General features: G+C 43.4%; 2 protein-coding genes across 10 annotated transcripts in view; one reads left to right on the forward strand and one right to left on the reverse strand.

The window, feature by feature from the left end:
• The window catches only part of GPSM2 (G protein signaling modulator 2), a 25,518-nt gene extending 14,108 nt beyond the window's left edge, over positions 1-11,410 (forward strand). For 2 of the 5 annotated variants that reach the window (XM_038145093.1, XM_038145092.1), the window contains exons 3-15: positions 1,057-1,278; positions 2,380-2,515; positions 2,967-3,109; positions 3,615-3,738; positions 3,999-4,114; positions 5,092-5,247; positions 6,034-6,142; positions 6,522-6,651; positions 6,972-7,039; positions 7,975-8,151; positions 8,903-9,065; positions 9,204-9,421; positions 10,667-10,831. In XM_038145093.1, the coding sequence (XP_038001021.1) occupies positions 1,057-1,278; positions 2,380-2,515; positions 2,967-3,109; positions 3,615-3,738; positions 3,999-4,114; positions 5,092-5,247; positions 6,034-6,142; positions 6,522-6,651; positions 6,972-7,039; positions 7,975-8,151; positions 8,903-9,065; positions 9,204-9,421; positions 10,667-10,831 (1,927 nt within the window). Of the gene's footprint in view, positions 1-1,056; positions 1,279-2,379; positions 2,516-2,966; positions 3,110-3,614; positions 3,739-3,998; positions 4,115-5,091; positions 5,248-6,033; positions 6,143-6,521; positions 6,652-6,971; positions 7,040-7,974; positions 8,152-8,902; positions 9,066-9,203; positions 9,422-10,666 lie in introns of all 5 variants that reach the window. The other 3 variants (XM_038145094.1, XM_038145095.1, XM_038145096.1) reach the window with 2 other exon arrangements.
• On the reverse strand, positions 8,357-25,007 carry CLCC1 (chloride channel CLIC like 1). 5 transcript variants are annotated; one of them, XM_038145101.1, is made up of 13 exons: positions 24,855-24,994; positions 23,903-24,004; positions 23,036-23,176; positions 21,202-21,294; positions 20,331-20,438; positions 17,740-17,961; positions 16,455-16,595; positions 15,249-15,342; positions 14,091-14,188; positions 13,864-14,010; positions 12,983-13,264; positions 12,182-12,424; positions 8,357-9,047 (listed from the first exon to the last, which is right to left on the reverse strand). In XM_038145101.1, exons 3-13 carry the CDS (start codon positions 23,165-23,167, stop codon positions 9,039-9,041), a joined length of 1,569 nt encoding a protein of 522 aa, XP_038001029.1. In that variant the 5' UTR covers positions 23,168-23,176; positions 23,903-24,004; positions 24,855-24,994; the 3' UTR covers positions 8,357-9,038. The 5 variants fall into 5 exon arrangements, with proteins under 5 accessions (XP_038001029.1, XP_038001031.1, XP_038001030.1 ...); XM_038145103.1 differs by having other exon boundaries at positions 23,903-24,090; positions 24,855-24,966; XM_038145102.1 differs by lacking the exon at positions 23,903-24,004 and having other exon boundaries at positions 24,855-25,007.
• Positions 25,008-25,170: the final 163 nt, after the last annotated feature.

Here is a 25,170-nt window from a genome sequence, read left to right on the forward strand (position 1 = left end):
CAGAATGTCTCTTACTGAATTTTCATTTTGAAAAAAATCTTAAAAAAAAAAACAAAACGCTGACATTTTGGCAAGCTTTTTAAAATGCATGTATCCTGAAAAAGCTGGAGAACCATACTGCTTCAAGATTGGGACATGGAGCTGTTGTCTTTCTCATCTTCCTCTCCCCTGCCTCCCTTGCATCTCAGAACCAGAAAGTAGGAAATGTTTGGATAAATTTTTTAGCACTTACTGAAATGTTACATTTTGTACTTCTGAGCTCACAGGGGCAAAAATGCCACTGTAGATTTCTGTCAGCTTCTTTGTTCATGTTCAAAATGTCATATTCTACAAATTCATTCATGGCTGCTGTATTTTGTGCCTGTATGATTGCACAATTACTTGTTCATAAAAACAAAAACCGTTCCAGTGGGTTCTGGATAATGGTGTATCAGTGAAGTAACTTGAATTGACATACATTTTGTCATTAATTGAATCTAGATATTTTTTTCTTACACTGAGAATTTTCATAGCAGTGTTAGTATAAGAAATTAAGTGCCAAGGAGTATTGAATTACAGAGGAAGCAACTTGGGGAGAATTAGTCAGTCTTTGATACATAAATATTCTAATTAATTTTTTTTCCTGTAAATCATTGTGCAGGTTACTATGGCATCACCATAAAAATTTGAAGTGCTTCCATTTGTCAGAATCAGTATTTGTCAGTAATAGCTTGATTTCTAGGTAACTTGTCTGAAATTGTCTAGATGTGAAAACTGATTTTGAGCCCTTCGAGTGCTGCCTATGGACAAAGCAGTTTTTGGTTTCCTCTCTGAGACTGAAAAAATAAGCTGTTTGTTGAAATGTTATTTTGCTCCTCATGGTCAAAATTGCAATTTCCATTTCAGCCTTAGTTTCTGTAATACTCTAAAGCAAAGCTCATTGGTTGTATTGTGCTGCTGATTCCCTCTCTTAAACAAATAGAGACCCTCTGAGTAAAATAATGCCCTGTCCAGAGCTCGGGTGCTGCACAGAGTGGCATTTGGAGTGACTGTTGGCCTTTTCTGTCACCGGTGCAGGATGGAGGCTTCCTGCCTGGAGCTGGCTCTGGAAGGCGAGCGCCTGTGCAAGGCAGGAGATTGCCGGGCTGGAGTGTCTTTCTTTGAAGCAGCTGTCCAGGTTGGAACTGAAGATTTACGAACCCTGAGCGCTATTTACAGCCAGCTGGGCAATGCCTATTTCTACCTGCAGGAATATGCAAAGGCCTTGGAATACCATCACCACGATTTAACTCTTGCAAGGTAATCGTTCTCCATGTCATCCCATTCTGGGAGATACGAGCAGCTGACTGTTCACTGTCCTGCCAAACCCTGCTATTAATACTGGCTAATGAGTGAACGTGGTGGTGGCAGAGGGCTGGGGGGCCTGGCAGGTCACTTGGGTGCCCTCTAACCTGGCAGCTAATACTTGGTCTAGCACCATAATCCTAGAACTGACTGAGGCCTCACCAGGTTTCTGGATAATTAAATGGCTGCTTTAAATCCACCCTTTCTTTAAATCCACCCTTTCTTTACCCTTTTGTGTTTCTAAAACTCAGTGTACTCAGACTATTAGTTCTGTGTATTGTTGAGCTGCTCTCTTGTTTACTAGCCAGAACTCTTTAATGTTTATCTGTGTAAAACTCATAGTGTAATACTGTGAAATCTAAAACCCTATCCCTTTCATATGCTATTTATGTATCTGACTTTTACTGATTTGTGTAGATCCAGTAAAAGACACAGGCATATAAAGTACTTAACCTCAATTTGGCAAAAATCCATTCTTCCCCCTGCCTTACCCTGCTCCTGTGCAGTGACCTTGGGGCATTTGTTTTGTTGTGCTGTCCCCCAGGTATAACAGTCCGAGTGGCTCAGTGGCAGTCTCTTGCCTTAGTCTCATTTAAAATCTAGAAATGAAGTAGTGCCTCGAGCTACAGAGGAGACTGTAAGTCTTAAACCTTACAGTTAAGTGCTTTGTTAAGTAAAGGAGATTTTTATTTAAAAGGAGATGGTCAAGTAAAACACAAATGCAGTTAAACCTCTCTTTCTAATGCTAGGACTGTCCTTCTAAATCATCTTTAAGAATTTTCTCTCTATTCTGTTCTTAAAATATGTGAATTAAAAAAATTAATGTTAAGCAGATGATCAATGTCATGAATACCAGCAGCTGGCCAAACAGCACTGACAGAAGGAGATGTCTGTAACCACAGACTGAACAATGTTTGAGTGCATTTCAGGTGTAAAATGAACTGGACACATATACATTTACATGGTTGTGGTCTCTTTCATAAATTCATGTAATTCTCTACCATACATTGGTGTAAATGATACAGTTTTCTGGGTACTTAATTGCTGCTGTTTTAGGACAATTGGAGATCTGCTGGGAGAAGCTAAAGCTAGTGGGAACCTGGGCAACACCTTAAAGGTACTTGGGAATTTTGAAGAAGCTATCGTTTGCTGTCAGAGACATCTGGATATTTCCAGAGAACTTAATGATAAGGTAAGAATTGTGCAGGAATTGGGATGTAAAGTGAACCCTGTGGTACTGGTAAGGAATGTGCACCTTTCAGAGGGAAATAGTGAACAATCTGTTATTTCTTCTAGGCAGCACGAATCTGTTAGTTGGAATACCATTGTTTAAACCTGGAAGACTACATGTCCAGGTTAAATAGTACCCTATTTTGTGATGGGTTTGTTTGTTTTAAATTTAATTTTTAATGGTAATTGACCTCAAGAATGTATCTTGCTCTTCAAAAAGAAGCAGTATGCAAAACAATTGTATTGAGGGCTATGACTGGGTAGGTGGTAATATGTTCAGAATGGGCAGAGTGGGTATTGACAAGTAGTTAAGGAACTTTTTTTCCATCTGTGGTTGTACAATAGTTGTCGTGACAGAAGCACAACAACTTTGAAGCACGAAATTTTACTGCCTTCTTTTACTTCTTGTTCAGGTTGGAGAAGCAAGAGCACTGTATAATCTGGGAAATGTATATCACTCCAAAGGGAAAAATGTAGCTAATGCTGGGACTCATGATCCAGGGGAACTTCCAGATGATGTGAAAAATGCTTTACAGAAAGCTGCAAAGTATTATGAGTAAGTAGTAGCTTTAAGTGTTGGGGCCTGGGAGGATATGATCATGTAGTTCATTAGAATGTGGGAGATCTGCAGTTTAGCCATGAGCTGAACTATGGAATGCTTCTCTGCAGAACTGAGGTACCTGTCAGTTTGGTCTTTCAACAAGACAGTGCACTGGATTTTATCATGCTCTCACTTGTACTGTACCTGACAACCCTGAGTTAGAAACCAGCAGAACTCTTCAAACCAGGCTGAGACAGCAGGACCTTGTTATACCTGTGTGTGTAACTAGAGGGGGGAGCACACTGGCTTGAGTTAGAATGCAGTGGAGTTTGGTATCTCACAGAAAGTATTTCTTACTCAGATTCATGGTTATTTAAAGGCCATTAAAATAGGCCAAAGTAGAATATCTCTGCCTTTTCCTTTATATAACAATTTTAAAAATTAGTATTTAAATGACTGTGAGAAAAAACCCAAACCTTTTAAAAGTCACTATTCTCCTTCTCACTCTCCCCCAAAACAGGGAAAACCTGTCAATAGTAACAGAGCTGGGTGACAGAGCAGCACAAGGACGTGCCTTTGGAAATTTGGGAAACACACACTATCTTCTGGGCAACTTCAGGAGTGCAGTTTTAGCCCATGAACAGGTACAACAATGTGCTAGTAATGAATTCTATTCTAGCAGAGTATCAGGTTGCTCCTGACCTTTAGTACATGTGTTGTGTTGGATCTTGTTGCAAGCCTTTTAATGCAGGTTTTAAATCTTAATGGCACAAACTTCAAGTTTGGCTGTTCTTATAAAGCATTGTTGACCTAAAGAATGCAATTTTTTCTTGCATTTCTGCATGCAAATGTATGTTACAAAGTATAAAGCGGAGTAACTAATGCAGTTATGTCACATTTTAAGCGTCTCCTTATTGCAAAAGAATTTGGTGATAGATCGGCAGAAAGAAGAGCATACAGCAACCTTGGAAATGCCTACATATTCCTGGGGGAATTTGAAACTGCTGCTGAATACTACAGGTGAGTGACTGCTGATAAACACCATTTATATCTCTTGTACAGTTTACTTCTGTTGTGCCTGATACTGTAGCTCACTGTGGAACAGCCATCTCTTCAACATATACTTTAGAAAAACTCCCATTTGTTTAGCAAAGAGTTTTTCCCTTTGTTGTTTAACTATTCTGGTCCTTTTAAGGGAGGGGCAGCATTAATGCTTTTTATTGTTTTAACTCTTTTGCTACTTTAGTTTCTTTGCAGTGCTGTAGACAGACATCTTTCACTGCTAGGCATTTATTCCCATTATTCTGGAAGCAGGCATTACTGTCTCAGCTCTCAGTGAGTGATGTGAGTAGCTTTCCTACTCTGAGGCTGCCTCAGGTGTGCTCACCAGCTGAGAGAGCTGGTGCACAGCAACATCAATTTACATCTCTAGTCTGTATTTTCAAGCCAGACTTGTCTTGATCTCTGCACCACTAAGCAGTTGCTGCTGTACCTGGGAAAGTAAAAGCTTGGCAAAGATACAGTACAGGTGTTATCAGCATCTGACTGGGATTTCAGAGCACACCAGTTCTTAGGGAGAAAAGCCTCAGTACTGAGCAGATCCCTCTGAGCACTCAAATTCCTCTTGCCCAGCACGGCTCGGCTGGCTTGGTGAGTGTAGGCCCGTCCTGATGGGAAAGTAGGTATTGTAACACTGCTATTAAACAGTGCAACCTGTCAGGGAAACTCCTACAAATCATTAATGAAGCAGTAAATTAAAAGGTGCTGTTTGAGGAATCAGCCTGCTCTCTAATGAAGTAGGTTGCAGTGGAGGGGAGTGGAAGACTTTACAAGTGTGAGATTGTAAGGGTTTACAAGATAGTAATTTATTAGCCGATAATTGGCTAGCCTGCTGCCCCGATTTGTTGAAGTTGTGTAACTGATTTTCAGTTGTGCATGTGCACTTCTGAAAACTTTTCCTTGTGGTGGTTTCTGAGGTGACTGACCCTCTCCTGCAGGAGGACGCTGCAGCTGGCTCGGCAGCTGAAGGACAGAGCTGTGGAAGCGCAGGCCTGCTACAGCCTGGGGAACACCTACACTCTGCTCCAGGACTACGAGAAAGCAATTGATTATCATCTCAAACACCTCGTGATTGCTCAGGAGCTACATGACAAGTAAGCCCTACAGATTGTTTAATGTATGTGTGACACTCAGAGCAAATCCTGTTACCATCAACTCTGCTGTCATTGTTCCCCATGTGACACCTGCATTGATGTGAATTCCCCCAGTGCTGGGCTTTGGTTTTTATATGGAAAACAAAAATTACTCATAATGGTATTTCAGCTAATGAGTCTGAGATGAAAGACAAATTGATGAATGACTGTTTCTACATCATCTCCTGTCAGCACGTCTGTGTAAATTAAGGAAAAGCAGATCTGTCTTTCATGAGTTCATTATAATAATTCACCCTACTTTCATAAGAATCTGTGTTCTACTTGTCCACAAGTTAATAATATAGGAAGGGATGGGGGAAGGAGAATAACACAGCAGCAAGTAATGTTTATATTACAGTACTGATTTCTGAGGCCTTTTTTATAGTGTTGGGTGCAACCACAACTTTTTGCATTTAAATGTACCTCTTCTTAAGTCAGTAAGAATACAGAGGACTAATAAGGCATGCAAACTGAGGAGCAAAGTAGGTTATACAATGTCCCATGCTTACAAAATGAACTTGTTTGCTGTGAGCTTAAAAATTAAAAAATTTTATTAAATTTGTTAATGTTTATTTATAAGCAGATCACACTCCTTTAAATACAATATTTAATACGTTGGTGGTAGAATGGTCTCTGATGACTGCCTCCATTTTTTTGGCCCAGCAAATTACCTTGGCGGTACTGTGAAAACCTGACCTCTGGTGTTCAGCAGGTAGAGGTGTAATTGCAAATGTGTGTTGTTTTCAGAATTGGGGAAGGAAGAGCATGCTGGAGTTTAGGGAATGCTTATACTGCTCTGGGAAATCATGACCAAGCCATCCATTTCGCAGAAAGGCACCTGGAGATTTCAAGAGAGGTATGATTTTTATACTCCCACTGTGTTGGCTGTTGGTTTTTGCTCTCACTCACAGAGGTTTTATGGAGGTGTGATTTTGAGTGATGGAATGCATTTTCAGTTATTCTAGAGACAGCTGATTCCAGGCTATTTCAGCCAGTCAGCTCCTTAGTCCATGTCCTCATAGACTCCCAAGTTAGTGGCCTAGCAGAGATTATTTTAGGCTTTTTTTAATGTTACCTATTAGTTGTCACTTCTTCGAAAAGATGTTCTCAGTCTTCAATCAGGAAAACCTTTTCAGCCTTTTTCTCTCAGAAGTCATGGGGGCAAGGATTGCTTTACAGTTACACATGTGAGTATTTGTTAAGGTAATACAGCTGCTTATTTGATTTGCTTGAAGGTGGGAGACAGAAGTGGAGAACTCACTGCCAGACTTAATCTCTCAGATCTTCAAATGGTTCTTGGATTAAGCTACAGCACAAACAACTCCATGATGGCAGAAAGCCATGCAGTGGAAAACAGTTTAAATGGTATGTGCCTCTTTCTGAAGTAGTTTCCCAACAGAGAACTTAAAAAAGAATCTCATTTGAGTTCTTTACTGAGTTGGGGTTGAGTATGCAAGTTTGCTTGGTTTTCTCCCCAGCAGCTAAAAAAGGTTCTTGTGGTTTTGGACCCCTTCAGCACCTCCTTTTCTGGAGGATTTGTATTGTGAATCACAGGTTACTGCTTAGTTTCTTCGTGTGTTCTAATTGTGTCTGTCTTGGATCCTGGACCTTAGATGAGTACAGCCACAGCTTGTCACGTGGCACCACAAATTTTAACAATAAAAAGATGAATTTGTCTCTTGAAGGTGGCAGACCAAGAGGACGCCGTTACAGTATGGAGAACATGGAACTTATGAAATTAACACCAGAAAAGGTTGGCACTTTGCTTCTTTCTGTTCTGCTGCTGAGATTGCAGTTGTAACATTTCTGAGGGTGTGCTGATGTGCCATTTGCCTCCCTTTTTAATTTAGCTGATCGTAGGAGCTCCATAACAGTAGGTCTAACATTATTAACAAATAATACTTTTGTCACGTAGGTAACACATGTGACAGGTGCTGGCAGTAATGGCTTGTGGGAAGCTTTATTCCCTGCACAAATGAGAAAGAATGGGGTTCTGTAATGAGCATCAAAGGAATTCTCGTCTCTCTATAGAGATGGGTTGAGATTGCAGCATGAAAGTAATTCAGAATAAAATTCCTAAGCTTTAGCTTAGCTCTTCTGAACACTTCTTCTTTGGTTACAGACATTTTATAGGGACTTAAAATACATACTGTGTTTTTCACTTTGAGATTTCAACCAACTTGCAAACTGTCAGAAGCTTCAACCTTCATCTTGAGTAAGGATGCTATTTCAGAAATGTTACAGCTGAGTCACAGGCAAAACAGCTTCTCCCCACCAAGCTCAGAAATGCTTTGGCAATGGCAGCTCCCAGTTAAAATCCTTGTATCAGTCTATGAGAGATTTCTTTTACATTCTGCCTTTCAACACTGGCTGGCAGTTCTGCATAAATGATTCCAGTGACAGACTGAAATTGGTATTTTTCCCTCCACACTGGGATATCTACTCCCAGTCTCTTCAAGTGAGGCAAAGCCTGTTATGTTAATCAATAAAATCTCAAAGCGTGTGTAGTCGGTACAGCTGAAATCAGCACTGGTGCTCAGGAGCCTCTTTGGGTACATCCTTGTGGCTGCAAGCACTAGATAGTGTAAAGCTGCCTCATTTTGGGGAGGAAGAGCAGCAGCAAGTAAGAGGTAACAGTACTGGTAAGTAAAATCAGAAGGTTTGATTTCCTGACTCTTGTTTTCTTAGGTTCCAAACTGGAACAGTGAGATTCTTGCTAAACAGAAACCACTGGTTGCCAAAACTTCAGCAAAACTTCATTTTGTAAATCGACTAAAAGGCAAAAAGTACAAAAATGGCACCACCTCCAAAGTTTTGCAGGATGCCAGTAATTCCATTGATCATCGACTTCCAAACTCTCAGAGGGTAGGTGTGGTGAGCTCATGGTCTTTACTCATCTTTGGGTGATCAGAATTGTGGAAAACACCTTCCTGCAGCTGTCCTGTTCAGTTTAACTTGATTTATACACCATGGCTCTAAACTGATGCAGAATCTGTCATTCTACAGCTCTCTCAGGGGTGGTGCCAGCTTTAAGATTTTCCTACTATTGAAACATTTTATTCGTAGTAGATTTTTTGAAGTTAGAAACAAAATTTATTTGTAAGCTGAGGTCTAAGCCTCTTCTAGACCCCACTTCTCCAAACTTAGCAAAATCTAGTTTTTCTGATTCGGGCAATGGGAGATATTTTGGACATACTTTTTAGGTTATTACACTCTTGAGAGAAGTCAGTTCAAAATAAAAGAACTGAGTCATGTGGTCATAGATCTGAGGAGACAATGGCAACTGTTCATTGCTGGTCTTGTTTCTTTTTCCTCTCATGGGCATTTGGGGTTTCGTTGGATTAATGGCTGAGGAGGAATAACTCCTATTTTACCACGATCAGAGCACTGTTTCTTTCCATTTCAGAGAATGAGATCACTCTCCAAAACGCTGCCCTAGCATTAGCATCTCCTCCTCGGATAGATCTCTGGCTATAGAAATGGTTGACTAAAAAAAATTTATTTAATAAATTTCAGATATGAAAATATCAAGCATATCACTGGACTGAAACTCTGATGCAGTAGCCCCAGCTGTAGGCACTCTAAGGTCAAATACCCCAAATTTTCTCTTTTTCAGAAAAGCAGCCGCGAGACAATGGCAGATGAAGGGTTCTTTGATCTGCTGAGTCGCTTCCAGAGTAACAGGATGGATGATCAGAGGTGCTGCTTCCAGGAGAAGAACAGACTCTCAGCCACTTCAGCGGCAACATCCTCTACTCCACCTAAAACGATGATAAAATGTAAGTTTTTAAAAGTAAAATCTGTATTTGACTCGAGTTTTTGCCAAATACTATTTTCAAAATGTATTTGCATGCAAGACTGACTACAGGACTGGATTTACTCCTAGGCTAACTGAGTTTTCTGTCTGTCCCGGGCAGCCTTTTCCACGTCCGTGGTGTCCCCGCACACGGACGAGTTCCTGGACCTGCTGGCGAGCTCGCAGAGCCGCCGGCTGGATGACCAGCGCGCCAGCTTCAGCGAGCTGCCCGGCCTGCGCCTGCGGCGGCGCGGCAGCCAGGCCCTGCTGGGCCACCTCATGGCCAGCAGCAACAGGGAGCTGGATGACGACTTCTTCGACATACTGATTAAATGCCAGGTAAGGGCTTAACAAGCACCTCCCCACCTCCGCAGCTTCTGCCTCTGGGCACTGCATCTGGGCCTCCTCCACTGCGTTCCTGTAAGGAAGCCGCTGTGTTTTGAGATACGTATTGATCGGACAGGTAAGGAAGAACGTAAGAGAACAAAAGATGATGGTTGGGGTTTTTCATTATCCAGTGTCTAGTAAGTATAATTTTGGTATTTAGACCACAAGAACTACGAAAAGTAAGAAATGCTTAAAAAGTGAAGAAAAACAAGTGAGGCCTTGTTACATACTCCTTATTATAAGGAGTATGTAAAATGGTTTTAAGTGTTTAGACCTGGCTTGCTAAGGAGGACACCTGATACACCAGCAATCCTAGTTTATCAACTGAAAGAATTCAGTATCCAGGTTTTGGCAGTAAGAATGGTCATCATTCCCATGAGATTAAGTTTAAATGATAGTTTGTAGCAATATAAAGTGAGGTGACTGATTTTCAATTAGAGCAAAAAGAATTAAAAAGACTTGCTGGTTTGTCTGATTGGTTGATAAGCAGCCAAAAATACGAAATTCAGATGCTGAGAACTGCCTAAAAATCGCCTGCTACAACAAAGGTCAGTAAGTATGGGAGCCTGGCTGAGAAAGCAGCACTTGGAATTGAGTCTATGTGACAGTGTTCATCGGGCTGCTGAATACCATGCTCTGTTATAGAAGCTTGTCTGTTTCTTTCTGTGAGTCGAGCAAGGAATCCAGAAATACTTTCTTTTAGGACTGGAAAAATATTTAATCTCCTCTGATCAGTCTGGACTGCTTTAACCAAGCACAGAAGGGTTGCTGCCTTTGAGCCTTTTTATCTCAAGGGTGCCTGGCCCAGGCCCACCCCCCACTGAAAGCTTTTCCTCCTGTGCCCACGCTGCCCTCCAGCCGCAGCCTGTTCCTGTGGGGAACACCACTCCCCAGCTCAGGAGCAGAGCCCAGCCCAGCAGGGCTTGCCCCCTGCTCTGTAACCTTGGCATTAAACTGTACCCAGCTGCACAGAGTGGAGGCAAGGGGCCTTCAGGGAGTGCCTTCCCAAATCTCACACCACTGCAGCCATTTTTTAGTCCCTGTGTAAGGAAAGGGACTAAATTAAGGGACTAATTTAAGCTCTACTAGCTTTAAATCTGCCAGCAAAAGGTTTGAGTAGTTTTTTCACTTAATATCGTTCACTTACTCCATATCTTCCTGTAAATACACAGCTTTTATTGCTTGCTCTGTCTGCAGGGTTCCAGACTGGATGATCAGAGATGTGCTCCTCCAGGAGCTGCCAAAGGCCCCACTGTACCAGATGAGGATTTTTTCAGCCTGATTTTGCGCTCACAAGCGAAGAGAATGGATGAGCAGAGAGTCCACTTACCCTCAGCTATAAAGGGACCCAATTCCAGCTGAAGACCCCAGAAGTATGTACAGCGGCATCCTAGGGATCATTCTGGTTTGCTGGAAAAGCACACTTGCCTTTTTTAAGATGACTACAATTAGAAGCTCTGTCTCCTTTCTCCTGATTTTTCCCAGAAATAGCAGCAGCATCACACTGGTGAGCAGCAGTTACAGAGCTGCCCCTGCTCTTGCATTTGGCAGCTGCTTTCAGAGCAATGTCCGAGGTACTGGTACTGTGTCTCCCTCTTATTTACCTCTTGTCTATCAAAATTATTACGACTTTTTTTTCTCTGTCAATTCTCTCATTGCTCATTAGTGGATTCTACCACTGTCTCAATCTAGTGAAAGACTTCAATTTTTATGTTCTTTTTAAAGAAAATTTGATTTTTTTCCCCCTGATTTGTACTTCCTGAAAAAAAATGTTGTTTTCTTTTATACTTTTTTAAAAAAAATAATTTAAAAAAAAGAGAAGAAATAGCTTTAGTATTTAGTCTCTTTGCAGAAACACAGTTTGGAAGAAACAATAATTTCTATTAAAAAAATTAAACCTTAGTTTTAATTCTGTTTAATAAAACATAGTTTTTTCAAGCATTATGGTTTTTTGGTAATATTTAGCTAACTGTTTCCCACATTAATTCAGAACAGTTCTGCAATCAGCAGAAGTTTTTAAGAAGTGCTTACTTTCAAGAAACAGCTGCTCATGCTGCTCTACAGCTTGTGTGATACACGCCCATGCACCAGGGAATCACAGGGGTGGTGGGCACTGGGCTCCAGCTCCCATGGGCCTGGGGCAGTACCTGCAGCACCCCAATTTCCAGTGCCACACACAGGAAATGCACAGGTGCTGCTTCCCGTACCTGACCTCAGCTGCTCTCCAGCTCTGGCTGAGGATGAGCTGGGCTGGGGGAGTGTCCATCCCCAGGGTAGCTCCTGCTCCTGGCCCTGTTCAGCTCTGAACTGCCTAAAAACCGCCTGCTACAACATCAGGTTCTCACTCTCTGCAGATCATTACACCCGGAGGAAATCTGTCAGCTGTCCAAAAACTGAGCTGACAAGAAGCAAACTGATTTTAGAGAACATAAACCCAAAGACAGATCTGAGACATCTGAGCTGGGAATTACCATTATGGGAATTACTCAAACTTGATTTCCAACAAGCAGCAGCACTCCAGAAGCCTGGGTTTCTCTGGCTACTTGAAGGTGTATCATCTTACTTAATGCCGTTATTATATTTATGGGAGAGTACCCTCTCCTGGATGTTACATTCCCACCTATCAGCTTACTGATGTTCTTGCTCTTCTACACTTGAGAATGAGAGCAGAATTATCAAGAACACGACAAGTAAAGATTAGACAAAACTTACAGCAGAGCCTGGCTCTTCCTTAGTCTCTTTCCTGGAGTCATGTAAAACACCGTCTTTCTTCTCTTCGCACGGTTCCACGGTGGAACTTTTCCGTTCTACGTTTTTATTAGGGTCACAGTTTTCTCCAGTCTCTCCCTCTACTTTGCCTGTCTCCTGTTTTTGCTGCTCAAGTGCATCTGCCGTAAGGTTTTCAGCTTTGAGAGTTTCAAATCTATGAACTTCAGATTCAGTGTGCAACCTGTTCTGCAAAAAATCAATAATAACCTATTAATTAAGCAATCAAAAGTGACAGCATCTGTTGTTTCAAGTGCATCCCAGCTCAAGGGGTAGGGTTCACCCGAAGCATGACGGGTATTTTTTTACCCCTAGGGAAACAGAACATGTAAATAAGCCCAATATAGAGTATAAATCTGTTTTGAATTTTCTGTAGTTCACAGGAAAGTCAGCACTGCTTTTTTCCTCCGCATTTCTTTTGTGGGTTATCCTGACTGCCCAGGCTGACACACATACTGATCTCTCAAAAGTGAAGTTGTCTTTAAGCTAAAGACTTCTAATTCAGTAGTTTCTTGCCACAGTTAGCCACTGCAAGATATTTTTCCAGAAGAAACACATCCAACACACCTTTATCAAACTGTTCCATAGGGGAACATGTAGTTCCTGAGCTCCACCCTCCCCCTGATCTGGCTTTAAGCATGCTGTTTAAATGCGTTCTGGCAGGTTCCACTGCAATCTGCTCAGTTCAATGCCAGCTCCCAGAGCAGCAGCAGACACATCAGGCTCTGCTCTGTGGGACTCTGGTACCTGTGCATCCGGCTGGTCGCTGCCTTGTGCCGTGTCCGGGCTCCTGCTGCTATTGCCCACTCTCAGCCTGGGGAGAGGCCTGGTGGCGCCGTCCCCTCTGTCCTGGTGGCCTCTGAGGACATACGGCTGCTGCTGCACGTAGTACTCGTCTGCTGTCCTCCCATCGTACTGCCCAAAGGCTATTTGCTCCTGCTCCCTAGCAGGCAGAGGAAGACTCTTCTTCTGAGAAGACCTTAAGTGTCTTAATGCAGACACTGATGATCCTGCACCATAGCAAAAAGTCTGGGGGAGAGGAAAAAACCCAAACTGAGCAAAACACCAAATATCTGCAGCCTATGTTTCACACAGATATCTTACCATATATCTGAAAAACCCTGAAGGAAAAGCTCAGGTGAGGAGAACAGCTCCAACTCAAGCTTTCTGCAGTCTGACCACACTGCAGGAACTGCCAGGCTGGATGCAGTTCATCGTGAGTGCTGCATTAAAGATGTTTAAGGCTCTAACTCAATGCCTTCGTGTTAAATGCCAACTACACACATCACAATGTAATGACTCAGAGAAGAAATGGGAACTAAAGTGCAATAAACTGTCAGAGAGCCTAAGATTTTAAGCAGTTGAATGCTACTATATCCCACTTGGGGAGTGGGAGAGGAATACAGTTTGAATACAAAACTTGGCTCTTTTAATTCCTAGACCAACTGTAGTATGAAGCCTTTATCGAGAAAAAATTCCCTTCCAGAAGGAATTTCTTTGTGCTAAGAAATCTGTTCAGTTGTACAAATGAGAAATACATAATATAACAGATAATACTTGAATATAAACACATTTGGTATTTAAAAAATAAAACTGAGCTTCTAAATGTAAGATGAATGTATACAAACCAGGACACCCAGAGCCATCGTAATGAGCACTGGAACCTGCAGAATTAACGGTATCTCCTTCATAAGCGCCTTGATGAATTCACCAATACCTTGTCCTATGTCCTTCAAAGGCTCAGTTACAAAGTTGGTGAAAGTTACTGCCAAGGCCTAGAAATTAAACAGAAAACCAGTGTTGGCACACAAACAGCAGCCTAGGCCTTGGCAGTCCCTTTGGGCTTGGCACATACCTTTGATGGTGGAACCATATAGACAGGATTTACAAGCAGAATTTCATAATATTTCTTACAGGGATCATCCTGAAACGTCCATGTGCTTCTAAGCCATTCTGAAGTCAAAGCAGACACTATTATTACTACTTCTTAAAAAGTTATTTTGTGACACAGCAGCAATACAGAAAGGAGCATTTCTGATACAGATGAAAGAGAACTCTTCTAGATACAGTTCAAAACTGAGATTTATTTTTACACATCTGAGATTGGCTTGGAAGTATAGTTTATCCAGGCAGGGGGATGCAGGAATGGGAGGGAAGGCTGAAAAGAAAGAGAAGAACCTGAACTTTTCCCATGTATAATCAAAGCTCTTTAGGTGAGATCAGTTCCCAGAAGCATCAGGGAAAAAAGTCTCATCTGTGGAAATTAGGAACTTGCACCCTGTGTTCACAGCTACTGACACAGCATCATTCTGTGTTATTGCTCAGCTGCCAGTCTGCAGGGAGATTGAAACTGGCTGCTTTGCTTGCTGGATTCAAGGGTCTGTTTTAGTTACAAGCAGGAAGTCTTTCTTCTTAAGGGAACTTTGACATTATAAACAAGTGATTCATGACATCAGTGTTTCTGCAGTTCGGTTTTACTCCAGTCAGAACATTAATCATTGACATGTAATCAAAAACAAGAGAGTCAAGAAATTACACAATAACAAGCACTCTAAGAGCTGCCACCCTTCATCTACCTGCTATGGCACTGGATAGAAATAACAGCTAATAAAAAAAATCAGCTTTCTCTGTAAAACAGCATCACCTGAATGAACAATTACAGATCCAATTCCTGAAATCCACTGTACTCACAGGCATGATACATGAAAAAAAATCCTTGTCCTGAACTCTGCCTGCCTGTCTTTAGTAAACAGCACGGAATGGTACTTGGGAAACAGATAAGTTACAAGAAAAAGGAACACCATTACACACCCCAAGTACAGTGCTGTGATCAGTTCTCCTCCCAAGGCGTAGAAAACAGTCGTGTGGGATGGGAAAAGAGTAAAACCGTGTAATCATATATTGAAGAGAATTCCCTGTACTACCCATGAAGGAATCCAAGTATCCTGGGATACTATGGATTGATATTTTGTAATCTTAACTACTACTGCAAAGTACCAAGACAAGAACTTACCCATGAGACTTCCATACCACTCCAGCTTCTCGGCACAGACCTTGTCGAACTGCCCCATCTTGGCCATCTCTGCCTGGTGCTGAGCGAAGGCCAGCTGCAGGGACAGCAGGAGGGAAATGCACTGAGGTGGCTGCAGCCAGGAGAGCTGCTCCTCAGCCACCCGTGCTTGCTCCCAGCAGCCCTGGCATACTTCCCCACATAAATGAGAATTTCCCCGTTGTCCCCTTGTGATGACAATTCCCCATGTATTTAGATAAGTTTATTACCGAGTTAAATTCTAAAAACTTCCTAGGAATGGACAAGACCCCTGAGATAATGGCTACCTCCAAGTTATACTCCAAAAGGAGTCTGAATTGTCAAAGGACCAGACTCCAATATTCAAAGACACAAGTTCAAGGCAAAAGTAAACTGATGACATCCTTTCTTAACAGTTTCTGGAATAGAGACACAGCTGTCATGCAATTACTAGTTAAATATTCTCTTATTTTCAAATAATTCCCATAAGAAATACCTGTATTTATTATGGTTTTGCCTTACTGTTTGCAACTGATAATCAAAACAGAAAACTTCAGTCAAATCATCTGTTGCAAAACTGACATTCTTCACTGCCTCAACCCAAGCCATCTGCATGGCATTCCAAGCCCATGCCAGAGCCATCCCACTCTCCAGCACTCTGCTGTCCCTGGGTCTTACAAGCCACAGTTCAATCCTGATTGACAAGATGGGAGGGCAGATTTTGTGGCTGGGCTTTGATTTGGTATCCTAAATTCCTCCTCAATAAAATTGACCCAACTGTACCAGCAGCCACTCAGTCACCATTAAGGAGGCATTTATCTGGTCTGTCAAATGAAACAGTTTCTACCAGGCAATCTTAAGGAAAAACCTCCTGTGAATATATTTCTGTATACCTTTTCTACCCAGCTGCTTTAGTCAGAGGTTACATCTGCCTTGCCCATGTAGTGAAATCAGAGTTCTAGTGCTCTCTGAATTTTGTGCACCTCTACAGCAGAATACGGTTGTCAGCGTTTCTTTTGTTCTTTACACCTAACACACCTATCAGCATGCAAAAGAAAATGTTTATCCATTGTTTTCATTTTGCAGTTAATTAAAAGCTGTATGTAAACTAACCAAAGGAACTAAACAACCTTAACTCCCTCCTAACTGTAAAGTTGTAAGCCAAAAAGCCATTAAGATTACAGAACTTACCGTATACAAGTAAAACCAATTCCACACAAAACTGACAAGGAAAGTCAGAAATAAAACATATTTCAGCTGAACAAAGCGAGAAACATACGTCCGCAGTTCTGTAGCCATTACAACTACAATGCACACGAAGCACAAGAGCAGCTGAAAAAGAAAAGACGAAAAAATTATGACCCATATTTGGACCTTTCACAAGATAACTGACAGTATGCATGAAGAAACTGCCAACTTTTGTTTTTAATAATGTCATTTACACAGAATAGCTGAGAAGTTCTTCCTTGCTTGCACAGCCCATCTGAGCAGCACAAGGCAGAACAGTTTTGTGGCAGTACTCATGTTCATCCTGTTGCAGCCTTACATTGCAGTGGCTCCTTGGTTTCTTGTGATATTTAGTTATTTCTTCCTTAGGATGTTTGTTACATTAGCGACCACACTTCTAAATTATCAAACTGGTGTCAGTCAGTGCTTGAGCAGTTTGTGCCTGCTCTGAACCACAGAACAACTGCTGCCAACTCCTGCACTTTGGTAAAGAGATGAAGTTACAGTTTGGGCACCAGCAGCAAGAGTTCAAAGAAGGACTCCAGAGTGTCTTTCCAGCCAAGGACCCTATCAGAGGTTACTGACAGCCTGCTTCTCTCATCTGGCTTCCAGGGACCCCTCAAATCTAGACAGGTTACTTGCAAGATTATGTCAGCACAAAACATTGGCATATTCTGAATTGTGAAGATTTATTCAGAAAGCTTCATCTTTATTAGAGATCCTCAGGTTAGCACTCTATAATTCCCATAGTCATGCTCTCCTCTCCAACCCTACACATTTTTTTCCACAAAATTTGCAAAAGCCTCTGACCTATAGGAGTTAAAATAGATACTTGTCTCAGCATGTATTCCAACTCTTGGTGAAGCCAACAGCTCCAACAACTACATGAACAAGAGACAAATATGGAAGATCTATAATGCATGAGGTGTCAGATCTCGTGGTAAGAAAGTGCTAGAGCACAATGAGTGTGGCAGCACAGATATAAAAGACAAGAAAAAAAAAAAAAGCACACCAGAAAAAAGCCCCAAACCAAAGCTACCATAGAGAACAGATGACCACAAGAATAAAAAAATTGAATTCCTTCTTAAAGCAATTAAATCATTCAGCAACCACAAAAAAAAAAAAGACTCACTAGAAGAATGATGGAAAGAATTGCTTTATCTGTGGAGTTAAGATGGTAATATTGACTAGCACAGAGAAACTGAAGAAAACAGCAATTAAAAGCAATAATCAATCTTTATTCTCTTACCCAAAACAAATGATAGAGATGAATTCCAAAGGTGTCTTCAAATCTCCACCTCCAAGCTTCATCATCATGGTGCTTAAAATTGATCAAAATATCACTCAGTGCCTCATCCAGGGCCCCTGGCTGCCAGGCTTCCTCACTGACAAACCTGAGCATCTCCAAATACGTCTGTCTTGTCAGAATGATCTCAGCATCGTAATGCACATGGCCCACGTCTTCCCCAGGCTGCATTCAAAGCAAAGCAAAACAATGGTTAAAAGTTGCTTATTTGGAAATGGAAATGCATCCATAGGCCAAAACTGATCATATTCACTCCGTACCAGCAGCCTTCTGAAGCAGACTGCAGGATGAAAACACGGGACGGGGGCACACTATGATTCTATAACCTTTTTGTTTATCTAAGCTCGACGAAACACAATTCCATTGGTTTGCAATCTTTCAATTCTATAGGAAAAAAAAAACTAAAAAAACCCCTATTTCACTTGTTACTAAGATTTCAGGACCAGTGCTCATTAACAAGTAATATTTACATATACACTATGTGCCTCAGTCAAAGCTGGATAATACAGATAGGAACTATGAAATACTAAAATAAGACGTTTTACATTGCTAAATGCAATGGTCCTTATTATCAGTAATTTTGCTTATTACTAAAGATCAATTCTTCTACCTCTGAATAAACAAAATCTCCAAAGACAATATAATAAAGTGCCCAGCCAACAACTGAAGTATCGTGCAGCCACTCACTCCCTCCAATATCCCTCCTGCTGGGGAAGAGAATGAGAAAAAAGGTAAACCTCATGAGCTGAGACAAGAACAGCAAACAAAATAGAATGTGATGGTAGTAATACTACTAGTCATGAAACGAGAGAAAGAAGGAAATAAAACCCAGATGAACAAGTGGTGCACAATGCAACTGCTCCCCAGGCTGACCAAGCCCGTCCTCCAGCAGCGCTCAGCCCCTTCCAGCCAGCTCCCCCAGCTCATGCTGGGCACAGCAGCCATGGTTTGCAGGGCTCTGTGGCCAGCTCAGCTCAGCTGTCCTGGCCACGCTCCCTCCCAGCTCCTCCTGCACCTCCTCGCTGGCACGAGGCACGGAGAAGTCCTTGACTTAGAGAAAGCACCACTGAGCAACCACTAAAACACCAGTGTTATCAACAGTGCACTCACACTGAATCCAAAACACAGCACTGCACCAGCTACCAGCAGGAAAATTCACTCTACCTCAGCTGAAATCACTGCATAAAGAAAGCAATAAGGTGATTCTTATATGGAAACTCTAATAAGCTACTGTTCCTTGATGGTTAGAATCACAGAATGGTTTGGGTTAGAAGGGACTTTAAAGATAATCTAGATCCAACCTTCATGGTCAGGGACATCTCCCACTAGACCACACTGCTGAAAGCCCCATCCAGCCCGGCCTGGAATGCTTCCAGGGATGGGGCATCCACAACTTCTCTGGACAACTTCTTCCAGAGCCTCACAATCCTCAGAGCTAAGAATTTCTTCCCAGTATCTAATCTAAACCTCCACTCTTTCAGTTTAAAACCATTCCCCCTTGTCCTAGCACTGCACACCCCTGTAAAAGGTCCCTCTTACAGGCCCCCCTTTAGGTACTCAAAGGGTCTCTAAGGTCTCTCCAGAGCCTTCTCTTCCTCAGGATGAACAGCCTCAGCTCTCTCAGATCATTTTTGTAGGAGGGATGCTCCAGCCCTCAGATCATCCCAGTGTTCTGCTCTGGACTTGCTTCAACAGGTCCTTGTTCTTCTCTGCACTGGGGACCCCAGAGCTGGACACAGCACTGCAGGCTGGGTCTCACCAGAGCAGAGGGGCAGAGTCCCCTCCCTGCCCTGCTGCCTGCACGGCTTGGGGTGCAGCCCAGGGTGCAGCTGGCTCTCCGGGCTGCAAGCTCACATGGCCAGGTTCTCCAGCACTCCCAAGTCTTTCTCCCGGGGGACAGTCCCAGTCCATTCTCCACCCAAGCCTATTCTTCCTGGCACTGCCCTATCACATGTACAGGACCTTGCACTTGGTCTCACTGAACTTCATGAGTGCTGCATGGACCCACCTCTCAAGCCTGTCAGGGTCCCCTGGACAGCATCCCTTCCTTAGGGGTTTAATTCTATCTGGGCTTTAGCTTTCCTAACGTGATGCCTGCCCCTGCTTGGACAATCTCTCTGTACTTCTCCCATTTTCCTGTCCTCACTTCCACCATCTGCAGGTTAACATGGCAGACCTACAATACAGACCTTGTAAGTCTACAGTAAACAACCCAAATATGGCTCCTTCCAGTTTCCAACCACTAAAGTGACCAGAACAAGGTGTTCCTATAACTGCGTTCCAGCAACAGAAGTTAAGATACACTGAATTCACAAACCTTTCCTTTGGATGCTTTACAGACCAAACAACAACTGTGTCTCCTCAGCAGTACAGGATACTTCTATCATCTTTTCCTTTGCCATTCAGTTCCCTTCATTTCATTTAAAGTACACCAGTGTAATTACTCAATGCTTGGTAACTGTGAAAACTACATAAAGCAGTAATATGAATTCATTTTAATTGAGTATTTTTAAAATGACTGTTCAAATACTTACAAGGCCAAGTTTTCCAGCTTCATTTAAAATTTTATTCAAGAATCGCTTAAAAATATAAAAGCTACGGCTCTCCTGTGATTTGGCAATCCTCTTCTCACACTCTGCAATCTGCAATTGCGCAAAAGACACTTTTATTCACTTTGCTCAAACCATCTTCTTCAGAGGAGAGAAAAAACCCCAAATATACCAACACATTTAACTCAGGATTAACAGGGCACTACTTTCCATGGGACTGGCCACTACTGGAGATTTCACATTTGCTAGTAATATTCAAATCCTGAGTTCAATGCGGCTAGAAACAAATGTAAACATCTGGATCTGCTTACATTCTAAGTTTGCATCAGAAAAAAAAAAGGAGGGAACTGCCATAAAATCCAAGTAACTAAAACAACATTAAAATGACACATATCCCATCGGGAATCCAAATGGCTGAGGGCAGTAAGGGCCCCAGTAGCCACACAAGCATCCCCACATCCTGGGAGGGGGTCTGACAGCAGCACCTGAGAGCTGCAGCTCTGCACATTGCCCTGGTCTCTGTGCCCACAACCCACCCCTTACAATCAAACAGGACTGACCAGCTTGAGAACAGCACGGGGTGATCAGCACCACACCTTGAACTGTTGACACTGGACAGAAGCACCTAGCTCCCATCGATTTCCTTACACCATAAAACGTGTCAGGAAACAGATCTTTGTAGGCAGAACAACAACTTGAAAATTAATTCAAACTGCTTCCAGTCTCTCCTCTGCCCAGAGGTTCCCCTTCCATAAAGAATAAATTATGCCAGCAATGCACCTGTTTGATCCTATCCAGAACAGCATCATCAGAAAGCACAAACTATAAACACAGGAAAATATTCAGAAGAACAAACCTTGTGTTGCAAGGAATCTATTACCCTGGAACAACGTGAGATTTCAGTACTGACTGTATCCACAGCCTCTTCCTCAGAGTCATGATAGTTTGGCTAAAATTACAGAAGAAAACCGTATTTTCAGAATCCAAGAATTTGACCAACATGCCCTGTTACACTTCTACAGTCACATCACTTTAGAAGGAGCAAAGGAGCTAAAAACTGAGTACAGATCTTCGCTGCTAATATTCTCCCAATGACACTGCAGTTACCTCTCTGCTGTTATTTTAGGCTCCAGATGGACAATTGCTTTGAGTTTATCTAAATGCATGCTGCCTGCAAAAGGTGAGGTCTTGCCTGTCCTCCTCCACTTGCCCTTTCCCCTCTTTGCAGGGCTGGTGATCACAGAGTGCATCAGATTAGATAATGGCACTGGCTAAAAACTGACTCAGCAGGCAAAGGGGCAGTTTTCAGCCAGGTGAATTCCCAGTCCAGCTGGCCAGGCCACCAGCCAGACTGCAAGTAAACACAAACCCCATTTTGGGCTGCCTGCCTTCATCTGCTCCAGAGCACTCCATGTTTTCTGTTCATTCCTCAGACCCAGTCAGAGCAGTGCTGCTTACAACCACGTGTGCACACTGAGGGAAGCCTCCAAGAGGAAGCACAACAGCACCTGAATCAGGGAACTCATGCTGAAACAAAGTTTGGTTCTGAGGGCTTGAGCAGCCCACACAGCCTGCCCACCCAAAACCTCTCTGCAGAGCAGAAAAGAAATCCTGAGAAGATGGACTAACACAAAGTAGTAATTTTTTTAGTTTAAGATGTGGTTCTATTTTTGTGGGAGACAACAATAAAGCTGTTATTTTTTAATATAAAGCTGAAGCAGTTGGGCTCCAGGCTTAAAGATCCAAAGCTTGCTGCTGGATCTAAGATGGTAATGACTATCAGGGGGACCTGGAGGTTGGCGAGGAAAGCCGTGGAGAGCAGTAACGCACTCTGCATCTTTTAAGCTTCACAAAATTATGCTCTGTAGTGTTTAAACAGTATTACCCAAGACTGTAAAACCAAACTTGAAAGCTGAATAATGGCAAAAACCAAGGGTGCCCTTACAACCACCTCCAGTTTACAGTGCCATGTGTGCACACATGCACAAGATAACCAACATGCACCTCCTGGTATTTAGGTGGACAACCAACATCCACTCCTCATACAAGACAGAGACAATTCATCTTGTTAGAATGGATTTTTTTCCTAGTTCATCTTCTCTTCAGTGTTAATGATTCATTAAAAGTACAGCACTCAATTCCTAGTCTGACCTTTCTTCTGAAAACTGAGGCCCAGCATTACAAAACACCATTAAAATTCACAATAGTCCCACACAAGAAATGGGAAACTGGTTCCTGTTGCTGGGAAACTGGTTGATTAAAATAAAATACAATAATAAAGTTAAACTCCCCCAACTTTTATCAGTTAGGAACCTGATTTTCAAGATATTTAACACTATACTTGAGAAATTAGCAAGAGTTGCTTAACCCAGTACTTCTCAGAGCAGTAACCTGTGGTGCCACAACCTGCATCAATCAAGCACCACCTGAGAAAATACAAAACACCTGCTTGATATGACTTGATCTGAGTGCAACAGAAGCTCACCAGGGAAAGGTCCTGAGCTAATTACACTATTTTCTCCCTTGCAATTTTAACCATGGACACAAAGATTTTTCTGTGTATGGATTCAGATACAACATAATAAGCCCTGAAAAACACAATACTGCTATCATTTACTGTCACTGTTTAAAAGCAATCTTCCAACAGCATTCAGCTTTTTGGGAGAGACACACACCCTTTATTTCTCTACCTTATAAGGTCTTCTCATTGTTCCTGATGCTGCATCATAATTGAGCATATCCGTGGGGTCAATCCACTCATCTTCTTGAACTTTACAGCTCCCTATCAGCATCACTGCACACAACACCGAAGGAAACAGCATCCTGTATCACTGAGTATAACAAGAAATTCAGGTATTTAGGTCAGGGTGCAACATGCTGTACCAAAAGTATGAAACAATCTTACATGAAAAAAACTAAAAGTGGAGCTTTTTAAAAACTCAGTTCTCCATTAAGCAGGTTTAAACTCACTTCCATATTTTTTCCCAAGGAAAATGCTGATAATAATATGCACAATTAAACTATATTATACAAGTGGATCAATACCCCTGACTGTTATCAGCAGGTGTAGCACAGAGTTCAGTATTGCTAAATGTGATAAACAGTGCAGAACTCCAGCACGCTTCACTACAAGGGCATTGTGTTAACAGTAAAGCGAATTCTGCTGTCACATTAATAGGAAGATTTGGCAGAAAAATTGCCCTTGCATTTCACCCATTCCTCGGAGACCAGAGGGGCTGGGAGTGGCTGTGCTTTGATTCTGAGGGATACCCGATTCAGCACTAAAACAGAAGCACAGAGCCAGTGCAGCACTGTGGCTCCAGTCACAATCAGCAAGAGCCACCACAATCAGAGATTCACAAACAGCATGACAGACACACCGAGAGTCTGGTCATGTCCAACAAACTCTCCTGGCCAGACCACAGTCTGGAAACGCTCAACAACCCTCAGGGGCAAAACACCGTAATTTGCTGAGCAACAGAAACGCTGGATTGTCAATGAAAAACACCGTCTGGAGGAGGACATGAACACAAAAAATATAATCCGACAAAAAGTACCTTACAGAGGGAGCCGACCAAAAGCACAACCGCAAACAGTGGCTGGTTCTCTGAATCCCCTGAGGGAGCACTCGGTGTTCGAGCCTTACCCAACAGGCATTCCTATGGGGGAGGAAAGAGGCACAGCCCGCCGACAGACCCAGGATACAAAGGTGGAGGAGTCTCCTCTGACCTCCGCCCCTCTTAACCTATATTTATATTGGTTTTTTGAGGGAGGGTAAAAGGCAGAGTTTCGGTTGATGACACTTCATATTTAGGCGCAGTTTTAGTGACTTTAGTCATGCATGTAAGCATGTACACCTCTTACCTCACTAGCGCACGTCTGAGTGCGGAAAGTGATTCGTATTTTCGAGTTAACGGAGCACGTTCAGGTTTTGGTCACCTTCTGGTTCACTCCTTTGGCTTAGTTCCCCTTGGCCGCACTGTTTTTAAAAGAGCATGGCCACAACACCCCCTGCCGTTCCACTATCCTTTGTTTCCTCTCTGAGAGCGATACCCCGCGCTCCCTCAGAGATCCCACTCCTAAGGGCGCAGGCAGCTTGCCCCCGGAGAACTACTGCCAACGCTAACATTCCTGCTTGATGAACTTTGTTTTCATTATTCCTTCACGAAGGGGCCAGCATGACCGTCACGCAGAACTCACCTTGGCCAGCCTTGCAGGGACATGCCGGCCCTGCCAGCGCCAAGGCCTGGTCTCCGCGGGGCGGCTCCGCCAGGCCCCGGGCCCCGCTCCGGCCCGGCGCAGGCCGGCACTGCCGCCCGAGCCGCCGCGGCCGCCAGGCCATAGAGAAGCGGCTCCGCACGCTCCTCACCCGCCTTCGCCTCCTTCACGTCGCACCCGACACGGCGCTCGCAGCCCGCAACCCCTCCCCGCTCCTCCTCGCCCTCACTCCGCGCAGGCCCCGGCCAGCGGCGCCCGCCCCGCCCGCAGCCCCGCTCGCCGCCGCGCTACCTGAGGGGCCGCGGGCTTGCCGGCGCTCAGCCTCCGTGTTTACCCGCTGCGGGGCCGCCCCGCCGCCCGCTCCGCCCGGCGCCTCCGCTGCCCCGCCGGGCGGCGGCTCCGCCCAGGAAGCGCCGCGGAGCTGCGGCCGCGGAGGCGCCGTTGGGCGCTGCGGGCCCCGCCCCGCCTGCAGCGGCCCCGGCCCGAGCCCCGCCTGCAGCGGCCCCGGCGCGGAGACAACCCGCGCTAAACGCAAGCTCGGGCACAGCAGGAGCGGGGTAAAATGAGGGATGTAAAACCAGACCCGCCCTGTAAAGACACAACTGGG

This window comes from Motacilla alba, chromosome 8 (genome assembly GCF_015832195.1).
Source record: "Motacilla alba alba isolate MOTALB_02 chromosome 8, Motacilla_alba_V1.0_pri, whole genome shotgun sequence".
In the NCBI taxonomy this organism is placed as follows: domain Eukaryota; kingdom Metazoa; phylum Chordata; class Aves; order Passeriformes; family Motacillidae; genus Motacilla; species Motacilla alba.